This window comes from Zonotrichia leucophrys, chromosome 19, assembly GCF_028769735.1.
Source record: "Zonotrichia leucophrys gambelii isolate GWCS_2022_RI chromosome 19, RI_Zleu_2.0, whole genome shotgun sequence".
Taxonomy (NCBI): Eukaryota; Metazoa; Chordata; class Aves; order Passeriformes; family Passerellidae; genus Zonotrichia; species Zonotrichia leucophrys.
Window position 1 is genome coordinate 7,559,996 of NC_088188.1, and position 13,148 is coordinate 7,573,143.

Consider the following 13,148-nt stretch of genomic DNA (forward strand, 5'->3'; position numbering starts at 1 on the left):
TGGAGTACATCAAGGATGTCCCACTTCTCAGCAAGTAAATGAAATTCTGACACACACAGACTGTTTCTCACCTCAGCTGTCTCTGTACTCACTACGGCTCAAGGCATTCTGTGCTCAACCCGTCCTAAAATCAAACTTGAAAGTTTAAATTTTAAATAAGCTGAGTAATTTTGGGTTGGGTTTTGTGGGGCTGTTTAGTTTTGGTTTTGTTGGGTTTTTATTACTCTACTTTTTAAATGGGGCACTTCTCAAATTCAGGACTAAGACGTGAGCAAGTGCTCAAGCTTAAAAATTTATTTTGGCTCATTCCATCTCTCAAATACTAAAAAAAAAGTTCTCAAACTTTTCCCTTCTCCTCAAGGCAAAGTCAAGTTTGAACTTTCTCAGTCATTTGAGAAGCAGAGAGAAACCCCAAAATAACTGCCTCAGCCATGTATGGTCAACATGAACAGATCTGAGTTAAACAGAGCTTCCTCCCCACCACAGCAGTGTCTGGTTTATGTGTAAAGGAGAAAAATTCCACTTCAAGGACCAGAAGTGTGGGTTGCAGGAGCGTGTGGCACAGTTGTTATCTTTGCAGCATGATGCACAAGATGAAACCAGGGATCTGTACAGTCTATGTGAAAAATATTCACTTCACCCACTGAGACTGTGCAAACTCTATTCCAGTCATACTATAAATGTTAACTAGTAATACCTCCCTTGCCTTAAAGTATCCTACAACTATGGGCAGCTTTTGGGAAGGGGGTTGAAAATATGCTCTGCTCATATTGGTTTTCCCTGATAAACCTTTATTTGAGATTCAGGAGCAGGGCAGAAGCTGCATTGAAGGACAATTCCCTCCCAGCACCAAGGCAGCCACACAGCCAAGTGCTGAGGGATGCAGTGGCAGGCAAACACTAAAAGCAAGAGATAATATATTAATATTTGATTTCCATCTGCAGCTGTACTGACAAGTTTATGCAATATTAAACTGGACCCACACTACAGGGGTAGCTACTGTCTCATGATTCATTAAGAGGTGGAATTCAGGCTTACACATTCTAATAACTGCTGCTGAACCAGAATACTACCAAGGAGGAAGGAACACCACAAAGAACAAAAAGGTCTAAGTTGTCCTGTTTCACTTCACTTTTTGAAGTCACAAGCTTGCTCCCCCATGTAAGCACAACTCAGCTGAAAAAAAAAAACCCAGAGCAAACTCGCAGTAATCAAACTCATTAGATGTTACATAAAAAATATTTGGTTAGAGTGTGAATGAAATAGTTGTTAACCATTCTGCAATGTGAAAGGGCAAAGGGGAGGGCTGTCACTTCAAGGTTTGCACTTCACTCAGGAGACAATACAGCACGTAGCTGTTTCCTGACACATCTCGAAGCACTATATTCAAATGCAGTGGTTACAGCATCTCTGAAGAACATGCCCAGAGCTGTTTGTCTTTAAACTATTTAAAACTGCTGAGGAGGACTTCGGAAATGAAAACAAAAAAGAAAGACAACAGAAACAAAGAAGAACAAAAAAAGAATCAATCCTTATTCCAGCAACACCTTTATCTCATCACCTAGCACTTCCTCTTGTACCTAGGTTTAGCTGCTGTCTGTAGGTCAGAGGGCTGAGTCACTTCCCTGCCTGCCCCACAGCAGCTCATGAGCTAAATTTCCAGTGTGACACCCTGTTTCCTACTGAAGATGCTCCAGGACTCAGGGAACAGCAGGCTCCAAACGATACCTGCTACTATACAAGAAGCTCACAGACATCAGCTGACTCTCTGCAGTCCATTCAGAGCTTCAGAGACCTGTGGAAAACTCCATTTTTAGATGCACTGAGTGAAAGGGTTGGTCCTGCACCACTCAGAGTCAGACTACCTCTAACTACCAACCAGCCCTCCTTTGGAAAGCAAAGCACTTTACACATGCAAGGCACATGCCCTATCCCTCCCTCTCATCATCCTGTAAAATGAAAAGATGAAAAGCATGACATGTTTTGTTTCAGGGTTTTTTCTGAAGAATCCTAATGTACACAATTCTCAGATGTCAGCTGTTGAAGCTAAACCAAGCCAGTTGAACAAGTCTTAAAAGTTCTTGCTGCAATTTTAAATATGATAGTTCTGTACATCAAAACAGAAGGGACATGGTAGCAGCCAATGAGAACAGGACAGCCACAGTTCCCTGGACAGGACTGTCTTTCCATATTAAAATTCACTTTTCGGATATTTAATTCAGTTACAAGTTGCAGTCCAATTCCTGAGACAACATCTCTGGAATTCACTTCCCCAAGATCTCCTGTGCTTCTCCATTGGCAGAGCAGTGGAAAGCTCAAGCCTCAAAGGCACCTCCTGAGCTGTGCTATGAGCTCAGCACAGGGACAGTGTGATCCCTGATAAAACACTTCTTTCAAAACAGCTCAGATGAAACACTCTAATGTCTTTGATTACTCCAGTACAAGAAGTTTACACTGTGCCCTTAAGTTCCCCAGTAATTTCACCCTGAAACAACCCCCACCAATGCAATAAGTTCATTATTTCCATGAAGCCTCAGTGCAGGAGTCTCTGGGGAGGAAGAGGAGGAGGAGCAGCGCACCCAGGAGCAGCAGCAGGCGTTTCAGCGATGCCAGGGGCGTTTCAGCGATGCCAGGGGCGTTGTGCTGGCCGGGGCCATGGGGAGTTCACGTCACAGGGCATTTGCCAGGAGCTCCATGAGCGCTGGCATGCACAGCAAGGGCGCGTCTCACCATGGAAGCAACAAGCTGCTAAACGCTGTGACTCATCTCACAGCAACGGAGCAGCCTGCAATGAGCAACGCTGATAAGATGCATATTCAGAGGAATTCTATTTGGGCAAAAAGCTATTGACACATTCAAAGCCCTGTATACAGAAGCCTCCCCAAACGCTGACTAAAACACATGAGCACGCACAGTGCAATATTGCAGTACTGTGATAAGACATTTTGTAGGTGGTTGGGTTGACAGTAATTTTATATGGCCCAACTGAGAAATGCAAAAATGGCTTTTAGCCCTCATAATTTTTTACCCCTTTAAACAGAGGAACAGTTTCCAGCCAAAAGGTAAGAAACAGTGTGTGCCTTGCTTCCAATAAGTCTCACCTCTTTCTTCTCCTGCTTCCAAGGCTCCCCTTTTATGCAAAATATATGAGCTTCACTGTCACTACCTAATAATCAAATTAAAAGGACCCTCAGGCAAATCACTGGCACAGAGTGGAGATACCTTTAATTCAGACTGAACTAAACAACTGGAACACCTGGAGCAGGCAGCTGACCAGCCCAAGTGCTCTTGAGTGGCAGGGCCAGCTCATGTGAAGGCAGCACTGCTCACAAAGCAGCAGCTCCATTTGTGCTTCTCGCTAATGGCATCAGCAGGAGTCAGACGTGGAGACTCAAAGCCTGCAAAGAGCCCCCTGCTTCAGCTGGCCCTGGGAGGATGTGGCTTGTTGTGACTGAAGAATGAAACCCTGAGCTGCAGGCTGTGATCAGGGAGCAGCTTCACTGAGCTAAGCTGCCCAAAGGCTATTTCCTTTTTTTTTTTCTTTTTTTTTTCATTTCCCAAGACAGAAGAGTTGCAGCTTTAGATCTTTCAGGATTTTTTCCAGTAACTGGAAATCCTCAGGCATTACCCCTGCATAAAGGCAGCTCTCTTACACTAAAATATTTCCAGCAGACTGCTTTGTGGATGGCAGTCTCCGCTCAAAATAGCATTTTCCACTTAAATAAATATGTCATTGGCTCCCAGAATGACTGTAGATGCCACTGTACCCTGCCCTTTTCAACTTATTTTTATTTCTTAAAGAGCAAGAATCAATACTGGTCAGGTAGTGACTCATTACAGCATCACAAGCTATTTGCATTTTCAAATTACAAGCTCCTTTTCAAAACACAAGAATTTATGTGCCACCAGAACTCAAGAGGTGAAAACTGAAATCAAGCTATCATTGAGATATGCTACCAAAGGAATTAGATCTCTTTTAAAAAGTGAAGATTTTTTTCATGTGCTCTGCAAGTTTTAAGAGTGTTTCTCAGTGGTTCTCAGTGAGGCTCCAATTCCACTGTCATCATCCTCCTCCTCAGCTGCAAATGCTGTTCTCACCTCTAAGGGGACATTGCATTTCATGCAGATCCTAGAGGAAACCTGCTCAGTGTGTGTGCAAGAGGCAGCAGAAATTCCAGAGAAGCTCTTCTGTCACAGTTTAACCACCAAACTGCTTTAGGAACAGCAGAGTCTCACCACACATGAATGCATTTACACACACAAAAATGATCTGTGCTCCAACAGCCTGCTCTTGTCCAGCTGGAGAGAAATCATCTTTTAACAACACAGCATCACACCCAGCAAGAGGTGGAGGCCTCCTGGTTCCCTCACAGGGCTTTCAGCAGAAATTTAAAAGATGGGAAGTTACAGATCACCTCACTGAAGCAGTTTTATCTCCCAAATGGTGGCACCAGAGGAAACAGGTACCTGTGGGGCACTACAAGGTTTGCCTAAAGCAGGAATCAGCTCATTCTTCTGGGCCACTGCCTCCAAAACCTTCAGTTTTCAGAATGAACTCTGGCTATGCCTGAAAGACATCAGCTGGAGAAAATCAAGAAACAATAGATGATCTTACTGGTCAGAGCATCTTCAAATATTAGGCATTCCTAACTTTACTAAATATTTCATAAGAAGCTTCTGATGGCCCAGCTACATTTTAGTTCCTCCAAAAATCACCTCTCCATAACCTTACCCATGCAGCAGCAATCAAGATCTTAATTTATTTATTTAAAAAAAGGAAACGAGAAAAAATAAGTTCTATGTGAGATAGACTGGACTTATCAATGATTAAGTCAACTCACAATTACCACATTGTCTAACAGCAATTACAGGACCAGGGGGAGAGAAATGTTATATTTAGCTTCCCCATAAAGACGTGGGGAAAATATTTCCTGAACATTCTACCAGCAAGGAGCTTCCAAGCACAACATGACAGACACTCCCAAACACATTTCCAGGCCTATGCTTCCTGCTCAAGCTGTTCTCCTGGGATTAAGGAGGGGAAGTCCAATGCTTTAGGTTTTAATTTGCTTTAGCATATTTTTTTTTCCCCAAACTGTGCATTTTAGAACAATATATACCCAGTGTCTCCTCTCTTTTTGGGTCAGTCGGTCCCTTCCAATAAAAGCATATTGCCTCCCTCAGGGTAGGGAAGACAAGTGAACTGTGAGAGCAGCCAGGGCCAGATTGCCTGCCCAGCTTCTTCACTTCTCAGGAAAGAGATATAATCAACAAAAGGAAAATACCATTTTTCAGAAATTACAGATCCAATTTTTTGGTACCTGTGCATCAAAAATACCTTAAAAGGCCAAGTTTCAACAGATCATTTCCAATACAGGTGATTATCAGCCAAGAACTGCATTGAACAATGCATCAGCATTAGCACCAAGGAGCTCATGGCATCTTTGTATTTTACTGTAGCATGGCCCTGTCTGCCACCCCTTTTTGCTAACATGGCACATCAGAAGACAACTGCTCTGCTGTAAGGATTGAAGATTGCAGTCTTATTTCTCAAGCGACTGCATAACCAAAGGCCAAAACAAACAGCAAAAGTCTGGACAGACAATTAAAGGAATTTTACAAGTCATCAAGCAACCAGAGGGCTGTAAATGTATAATCAACACTTTGCATGAACTGCCCTGAAATGAATGCTCATGAGATGCTCTGTGGCAATGGGAACAAGATAAAAACCTATAAATAAAAGCTGTCCAATTTCAGAGTGATTCAGATCAGCTATTCCCCTGAATCTGTAAGAGCCAATTATAACAGTTTATAGGGCACACTTAATGCAAAAAATCCAGTTTGAGGACACTAATTTCACCCTTTCTCCTTGTCTGAGAAGTTTATCTCTGAAGCAAAAAGACATCAAGCAATTTAAAAAGAGAATCCTTTTCTGTCCTCAAAATTCTTAGTGACCTGGAAACAGAATTAGACACAGCCATATGCTTGCACACTCACATGCCTCTCCTTGCCCACAAGTTGAAGCAGCTAAGTTCCAGCAGTTACCAGATAATCTTTGCTCCAAACAGCAAGGACAGACCCTTACCCTACTGATAAAATTATTGAGCAAGATGAGCTTTCATTTAAAGAGGTAACCTGGGGACAGTCAAAGAAAGCTACCATCAGTTTACTACAGATTGGTTGAAACAATTTGAGTCAAAACTGAAAGAATCAAGTCCTGCTGCTGCAGCTGACAGGGATCCAGGAGAATGGCAAGTGTGGGAGGCTTAGGACCAAAACCTCCTTAAGGACTAAAAATGTGCCTGCCCTGCTCACAAACCCTCAGCAGCTGAGGAAGGAGAAGCATCTGAAATGATAAAGATTTGATTGAGAAACAAGAAGTTTGTGGCAAAGGAGGAACACAGCTCTAACAGAAGGAGGGAGAAACAACCCACCCCAGCTATCTAAGGGGCTAAAAGGGCAGCCCAACCCTGAAGTGTGGTTAGGAAGCTGCAACAAGAAATGCAGAAGTGTTCAAACAATAGAGTTAAGATCATGATGAAAATCAAGTTCACTTTACACTCCAGGAGGAGTCTGAGAAAGCAGAAGTAATTACAAAGCCCAAAAGCAGGCCAGGAATATGCCACACACTTATTTCTGGTACAGAATACACCTCCATATCATGTCATGGGACAAAGAGAATATAGACACATAAACCCAAGGCTGCATCCTCCGGATTCATCAGGCTCCACAGGGAGTTGTTTATATATTTAACAACTAAGTAGTATCCAAATATCAGCACGATTTTAATTTAATTTAATTGGTTGGGAAACAGCCTGGCTGTTGCAGATGGAAAAGCTTTAGAGAATACAACTAATTGTTCATATATATATAAAATATTTAACAAAGAGAGGGTCTATGCATCCAAGTGGGAGAAAGAAGGAAGATGCATCCAAATGGGAGAAAGAAGGAAGATGCCAAGAGAGACCCATCTATTCTCACTAGATGCATTCAATGCTATAAATGTATGGGAAGAGGAATAGTGGAAAGGGTAAGGAAGTCAGAGGGGGAAGAAATCTCTGAAGTAATGCAGCACATTAATATTTATAGCAGGTAAGTATAAGTGAAATTAATCTGTGTTGCTAAGTAAACATACCTTAGGAGAGACATGGGAATGAAAGAGGGGGAAAAAACGAGGTAAGTGTTCTGACAGCTAAAATGCCATTGGGGCAGGCAGGACCTGTCAAGCAGCTGATCCAGTTTCAGAAGAGGTTACCTAACACAACGAGAAATATTTTCAGAGTAGTTGGCTTTTTCATTCCCCCCCACTGAGGATGGAAGCCACTGGGATTTCAACTATTCTCTTCCTCCAAACATTTGCAAATCAGGCCTAACAGCAGTGTGATAATGCATGGGGTTTTTTAAGGATAAATGCTAACTTAGAACTAAGCGTACAGAAGTGAAAGCAGAGCTATTTTAATTTTCATCCTCGACTACATCAGAAACAGCACATGGGGGGTAGGTAGCAGCTTACAGGGTTAACAACAGAGAAATACAAACAACAAACAAAACAACAGCCTGTCCCAAGTTTAAAGAGCATGGAAAGGCAGAAGCCTTCAAAGCTGCCTGCCCAACCCAGGGCAGCGATGGGAACATCTGTCCTGCCGCACATCCCACTCAGGGATTTGGAATCTGGCCGTTTTGTGTCTCTCCTGGGCTTGACACAGCCCTATGGAGATTACATGAACCGTTCTAAAAAAGGGGGCAGAAAAGCACCTGAGCTGCCCGCGAAGGCAGAGCAGGCACTGGGGATACCCAGAGGGTGCTGTCAGATGAGATCAGCTGAGCACGGCCGGAGCCCCAACCGTGTCAGGTCGCTTCCACACCACGCTTCCCGCCTCTCCTACCGCATACAATGAACACAGAATAAACCCGGCGGATTTATGGCAGCAGCCCCGAGCCGCCGCATCCTTCACTGAGGGGGTGGGCATGACCGGGACCCTGCGATACCACGAGGGCCGGCAGGGAGCTGCCCTGCCCCAGCCCGGGCCTGCTGACGGGCACCGGGACCCCCGCCCGTCCCCTCGGCTGTCAGCAGGCCACAGCCCGGGGGTGTGCGAGCCCCGTTCCCGGGCACCGCGGGCCCGCATCGCCCCCGGCCCGGGGCCCGGACCCCGGCGGCAACGGGGGTTGAGGCGGAGGGGGTGCGGCGCATGCGCAGCACCGCGAGCCGGACCCCAACGGCCGCCGAGCGCCGCGCTGCCCTCAGTGCCCGCCGGGACTCACCGAGGCGCAGGGGCTGGAGGTGGCGCTGGGGGTAGGCGAGCGCTGCACCGTGACCAGAGCCATCGAGGCGCGGCGGGGCCCCCCCGTCCGGCCGTCCGGCGGGGGCCTCACTCCATGGCGGGGACAGGGGAAGGGAGCGGAGCGGAGGTGGCGCGGCGGCGACGGCCGCAGGGGGCGGCAGCGGCAGCAGCTCCGCGCGCGCCCGCGGCCTCTCGCCGACTGAGGCGCGGCGGGGCCGGGCCGGCCGGGCACAATGAGGCGCCAGCGCGCACGCGCCGGCTGTCAGCGCGCGCGCGGCGCCGCCCCCTGGCGGCCGTGCCGCGTTAACCCCCGCGGCGCCGGCGGCTCCTGAGGGGTGCCGGCGCTCCCAGCCCCGGTCCCTGAGGGGGCTGCGGTGGTCTGGAGGGACTCGACATCCTCACCCCGGCCCATGAGGGGGCTGCGATGGGCTGGAGGGGCTCGACATCCCCACCCCGTTCCTGAGGGAGCTGGGGTGCCCCGGCATCCCCACCCCGGTTGCTGAAGGGGTTTCGGCATCGCCCCCCCAGTCTCTCAGCCTCATAGGTGGATTTTATTAATTTATGTCAGCAGGGCACCCCCAGTGTGCCTCCTGGCTGGTGATGATTTGAGGAATCCCATACCACCGGGAGCTGTGATGATGGATATGGCAACCCCTGGTGAAAGTTGGCATTAATGGTCACATAACGGAGCTTTTCCTTGGATTAGGCAACTACAGTAACTCCATAGTGAAAGCAGCATATAACACCTCTTCATACATCAATGCACACGCCCAAACACCAAAAACCGAGTCTAGTGATTACATCTTAAGCATTCAAACATTCCCAGATACAGAACTGTTGGGTGTTTGGGGCTCTGAAACAAAGGGTTAAGTGCTATTAAACTTCATTTGCTTTGCAGTTTCAGCCTGGTGCCACCGAATATCATCAGAAGGAGGTAATTTGGATCAAGAATCTACAAAATTCATGGGAAGGAGGTGACTGGGATCAAGAATTGTCTCTTGGGCATCGAATGACAACATTACATATGATAACCAGAAACTGTTCTAAACGTTAAACAGAGCAAACTCTTTGTCAGGAGTATGTATCAACCCCTAGATTCCATTTATTATCCATTATTCCATTCATGGCTGATGCTGTTTCAATCTGTTCCTCAGGTTGATAGCACATTTGAGAACTGGAGAAGCCACATGGTCTTTCTTTAGGTTATTCCCCAGTTAAAATAATGATCAGGGAGGCTCCTGTAGCTGGGCTGGGCTGCAGTGAAGTCAGGCTTGCTAATGGAGCATTTTGCCTCCTGGTGGACGGGTGAGGATGGAGGCTAAAGGATGGAGGACAGGCTCTCTAAATCAGACTAAACTGAGTTTAGAGTGCAAGCCAGAGTCTTGAACATGCAAATGTGGGGCTGCTCTAGGCCCATAGCTCATGTTCAAGTATGTCTGCATTGATAGAGAGGATTGATAGAAGACTGAAATACCCAGAATATTGTAGCCATTTCCTCACCTGAGACTGGTGTTTCATTCTGGATTTTGATCAAGTCATGCAGGGATTACTATCAAGAAATTATTATTTAAACCAAGTTCCAAAGTAGACTTTTGTGTCATTTTCATACACCCTGTAGATCTTCCAGGTATTTGAACAGCAAACACTTTTTAAAAACATTTACCACAGGTAAACAATGGAGTTGCTATCTACAGTTCACTAAAAGTCTGACATATCAGTTATTAGCTACAACAACCACAAATTGTGACAGTTCTCCAGCCTCTAGGAAGGTGTAATTTGCATGTGCAATGTTTTGGGGTTTTTTAGCAGCAGAATTTAAATGTGGAGGAGGAAGCTATAAGGCAGATGTATTGGGATTGAAAAGAGCAATTAGAGGGCAGGCTGTGGTCACAGCATCAGGGTTGGTACAAAAAACAGACTGGAAGCTTGTGGCCTTATTCCTTCCTGTGCTGTGGTCAGCACCTGCTGCTTCAGCCCAGAGTAGCATTTCAAAGAAGTGGAGCTGTACACGAGCTGGTTTTGTACACATTTCCAAAACTGACTATTTAATACACTGCAAACATTTCCCTGGCTAACACAACTTATTATTACTACATGTTAGGGCTTTTATTGCACAATCTTGGCATCAGCTGCAAAAGACAACAGAGTGCTCCCAAAATGTATCTTACAGAGAAAAACAAAAAGAAAAAAAGATAGAAGAGGCAATTCCAGCAAAACATCTGTGATGACATATTCAGCCCATTATTTTGTCAACAGTGCAAGTATTTGGTGGCATAATAAAAGGATACACTTTGCTTAGCAAAAACATCAAGGAATAACAGCCAAGTTAGAGTACAATTAAAGGTTTGCTTAACCCATGGGATTCCACTTCCAGAAAAATAAAAATAGAGATGTTTTGATCCATCCTTCTAAGTTCTAGTTGTATATTCTTGTTTGGGGGTTGAAAAAAAAAATCACAGTTTTTTTAAAATTTATGTTTCATTCTCAAAAAGTTTTATAAGTTAATCATAATAGCAACAGAATTCTGAATTGCAAAGGGGAAAAACCAAGCCCACCTGGGAGAAGAGATAACAGGAATTAATCATGAGCAAACTGCTTTGAGGAAGAAGGGCACAATCCAGTTTAAAGCCTCATTTTAAATTACTCCTGAGCTCTAATTTTCTGCTTCATTTTGTTAACATAATTGATGCTAGACTTCAACACATCTTGGAAATGCACTGCAATGAGCATATTTCCTTCTGATACGTTTCTCCAAATACATAGCAAAGAAATGATAATTTATTATGGTGTATTTTTCACATGAAAGTTGACCTCCTCTATTTCAAGGTTTCTTACAGGCCATCCCATGAAATGGAGACTAATAGAGGGCAGGGCACCTTGCACCTTGACAAATACCATAGATAAAGTCACAGTTCAGTTTTCCTGCAGGTAGGCAATCCAAAGGTTTTGCCACTTCCATTATAAAATACAAAGAAAGAAATAGCACTAGATAAACCTCATTTCCTGGCAGAAATAGCCATAAGTTTCTCAGTTGGAAGTTGTGCCCTACCCAAGGGAATTGCTGAACAGGCACCTGATTTACATTCGTGTAAATGAGTGCAGAATGCCTGTTGTAGATGTATTTGTCTTTTGCCTTCTCCTTTTCCTGTCATATTATTCTTCAAAGAATATAGGAGAGATTATGAAAGGGGATTCATCAAATTCCTTTAGATTCAGGTTTAAAAGCAGTCTGACAAAATGGCACTGTGCTCTCCCCCCTCGTTAATGCTTGTGTGCCTTTCCTGCAAGGCTGCTTCAAAGCAACACAAGAAAGAAAGCCTGAAAATGTTTAAATTGAGTTTGTAATTAATTTCTTTTTATGTCTGAGATTCTCACATCTGGTTAACACAGTCCTCCCTTCAGCTGGTAATGGGCTTGAGACAATTCTGGACTTTGTGAGCCTTGAATCTGAAGGTAACCTGTCACTGGCACCTGCAGATTCTCTGTTTGTGCCCTTAATGTTCTCTGTTGCTATTCATAGTCTTTTCTCGATTTTATTTTATTTTCAGTCATGTGATGCAATGTTCTAAGTTCAGTACAGAAGAGTCTGTTGGGCTGTGCCACAGCCAAAAGACAACCTACAGCAATTTTGAACGTGGAAAGACATAGCAACCTTTGGGATTATTGCTTAGCAACTGCAAACACACAGAGGAGTAAAACTCACAGCCCAGCTCCACAGCAGGTCTGAGAAATCCTTAATTCACTTCAAGATTTTTAATGGTTGATGGGCATATATGAAATCCCTGTTGATTTGCAAAGCCACTTTGAATGCAGGAGGAATAAGATCTATTTTGATACCTGCTCCAAAGGTAAGAAAAACAGTTCTTCAAAGCTTCAGAAAGCAAAGGAGAAAATGTTTCTAAATTTTAATTGTAAATTGTATTGAAAAGATCATGTATGAAAAGGATATTGGGCTTTTTGTGATGAGATTAATATGCTCTATGAAACACATAAGGGGAATGCAAAATTATTTCTGAGCAATAGAATGTCAAAGAGATTGAACTTTGTTTTTGAAAGGACTTTTATAACTCAAACATCTAGAAAATATTTACCTAAACAAACTTTAGTCATTCTTGGCTTTATCCTGCCCATCAAAATTCTCTTAGAGAATAACAATGAAGCCATAAGAATATTGTTTATGAGCACATTTGGGTTTTCTACAGGGAACACTGAGATAATCTTTTTGTACCTGCAGGGATTCCAGCAAGGATATTTTTCTTACAGGAAAGAAGCCAGGGAAGTGGCATCCTACTAAATAATGGAAAGCTTATCTTGCCTTCAGCTTGAACAAAGGCTTACAGGAAACTTTATATCACACTTCAAATTTCCTGGGTGTTTCTAGAGCTTGCGTCTGTGCTCCATGCTCACTGTTATTTGGGCTCCAGTTGGGAGTGCCACAGGCCCTGAGAGCTCCCAATATTATTGTAAAATCATAGACTTGTAGAATCAGTAATTTTGCAAAAGACCTCCAAGATCATTGAATCCAACATTTGACCAAACACTGCGTTGCCAATGTGACCATGGCCCTGAGTGCCACGTCCAGTTGTTTCCTGAGCACTCCCAGGGATGGTGGCTCCATCCCTTCCAATGCCTGACCACCCTTTCAGTGGAGAAATTCTTCCTTATGGGCCAAATTCTCAACTAATGAAAATCACTGAAGGTTATGAGCCAATGGAGTCTTATCCATTGTGTGTCTCTGTAATCCTCCACAGATCCCAAGTTTCATGGCCTGATTGTAGCATTCCTTTGTTGTTTATTTTTTTTGTTTGTTCTTCCATACCCTCTTAGTCTTCTCCATCTGTGCTGCATTAAAGCCCTGGGCAC

The 13,148-nt window shown here is 44.4% G+C and overlaps 1 protein-coding gene across 1 annotated transcript in view; it reads right to left on the reverse strand.

Moving 5' to 3' along the window:
• The window catches only part of SSH2 (slingshot protein phosphatase 2), a 90,108-nt gene extending 81,631 nt beyond the window's left edge, over nucleotides 1-8,477 (reverse strand). Inside the window, exon 1 of the mRNA XM_064729143.1 lies at nucleotides 8,266-8,477. Coding sequence (XP_064585213.1) covers nucleotides 8,266-8,328 — 63 coding nt within the window. The 5' untranslated portion in view covers nucleotides 8,329-8,477. The remainder of the gene's footprint in view (nucleotides 1-8,265) is intronic.
• Between the last annotated feature and the right edge of the window lie 4,671 nt (nucleotides 8,478-13,148).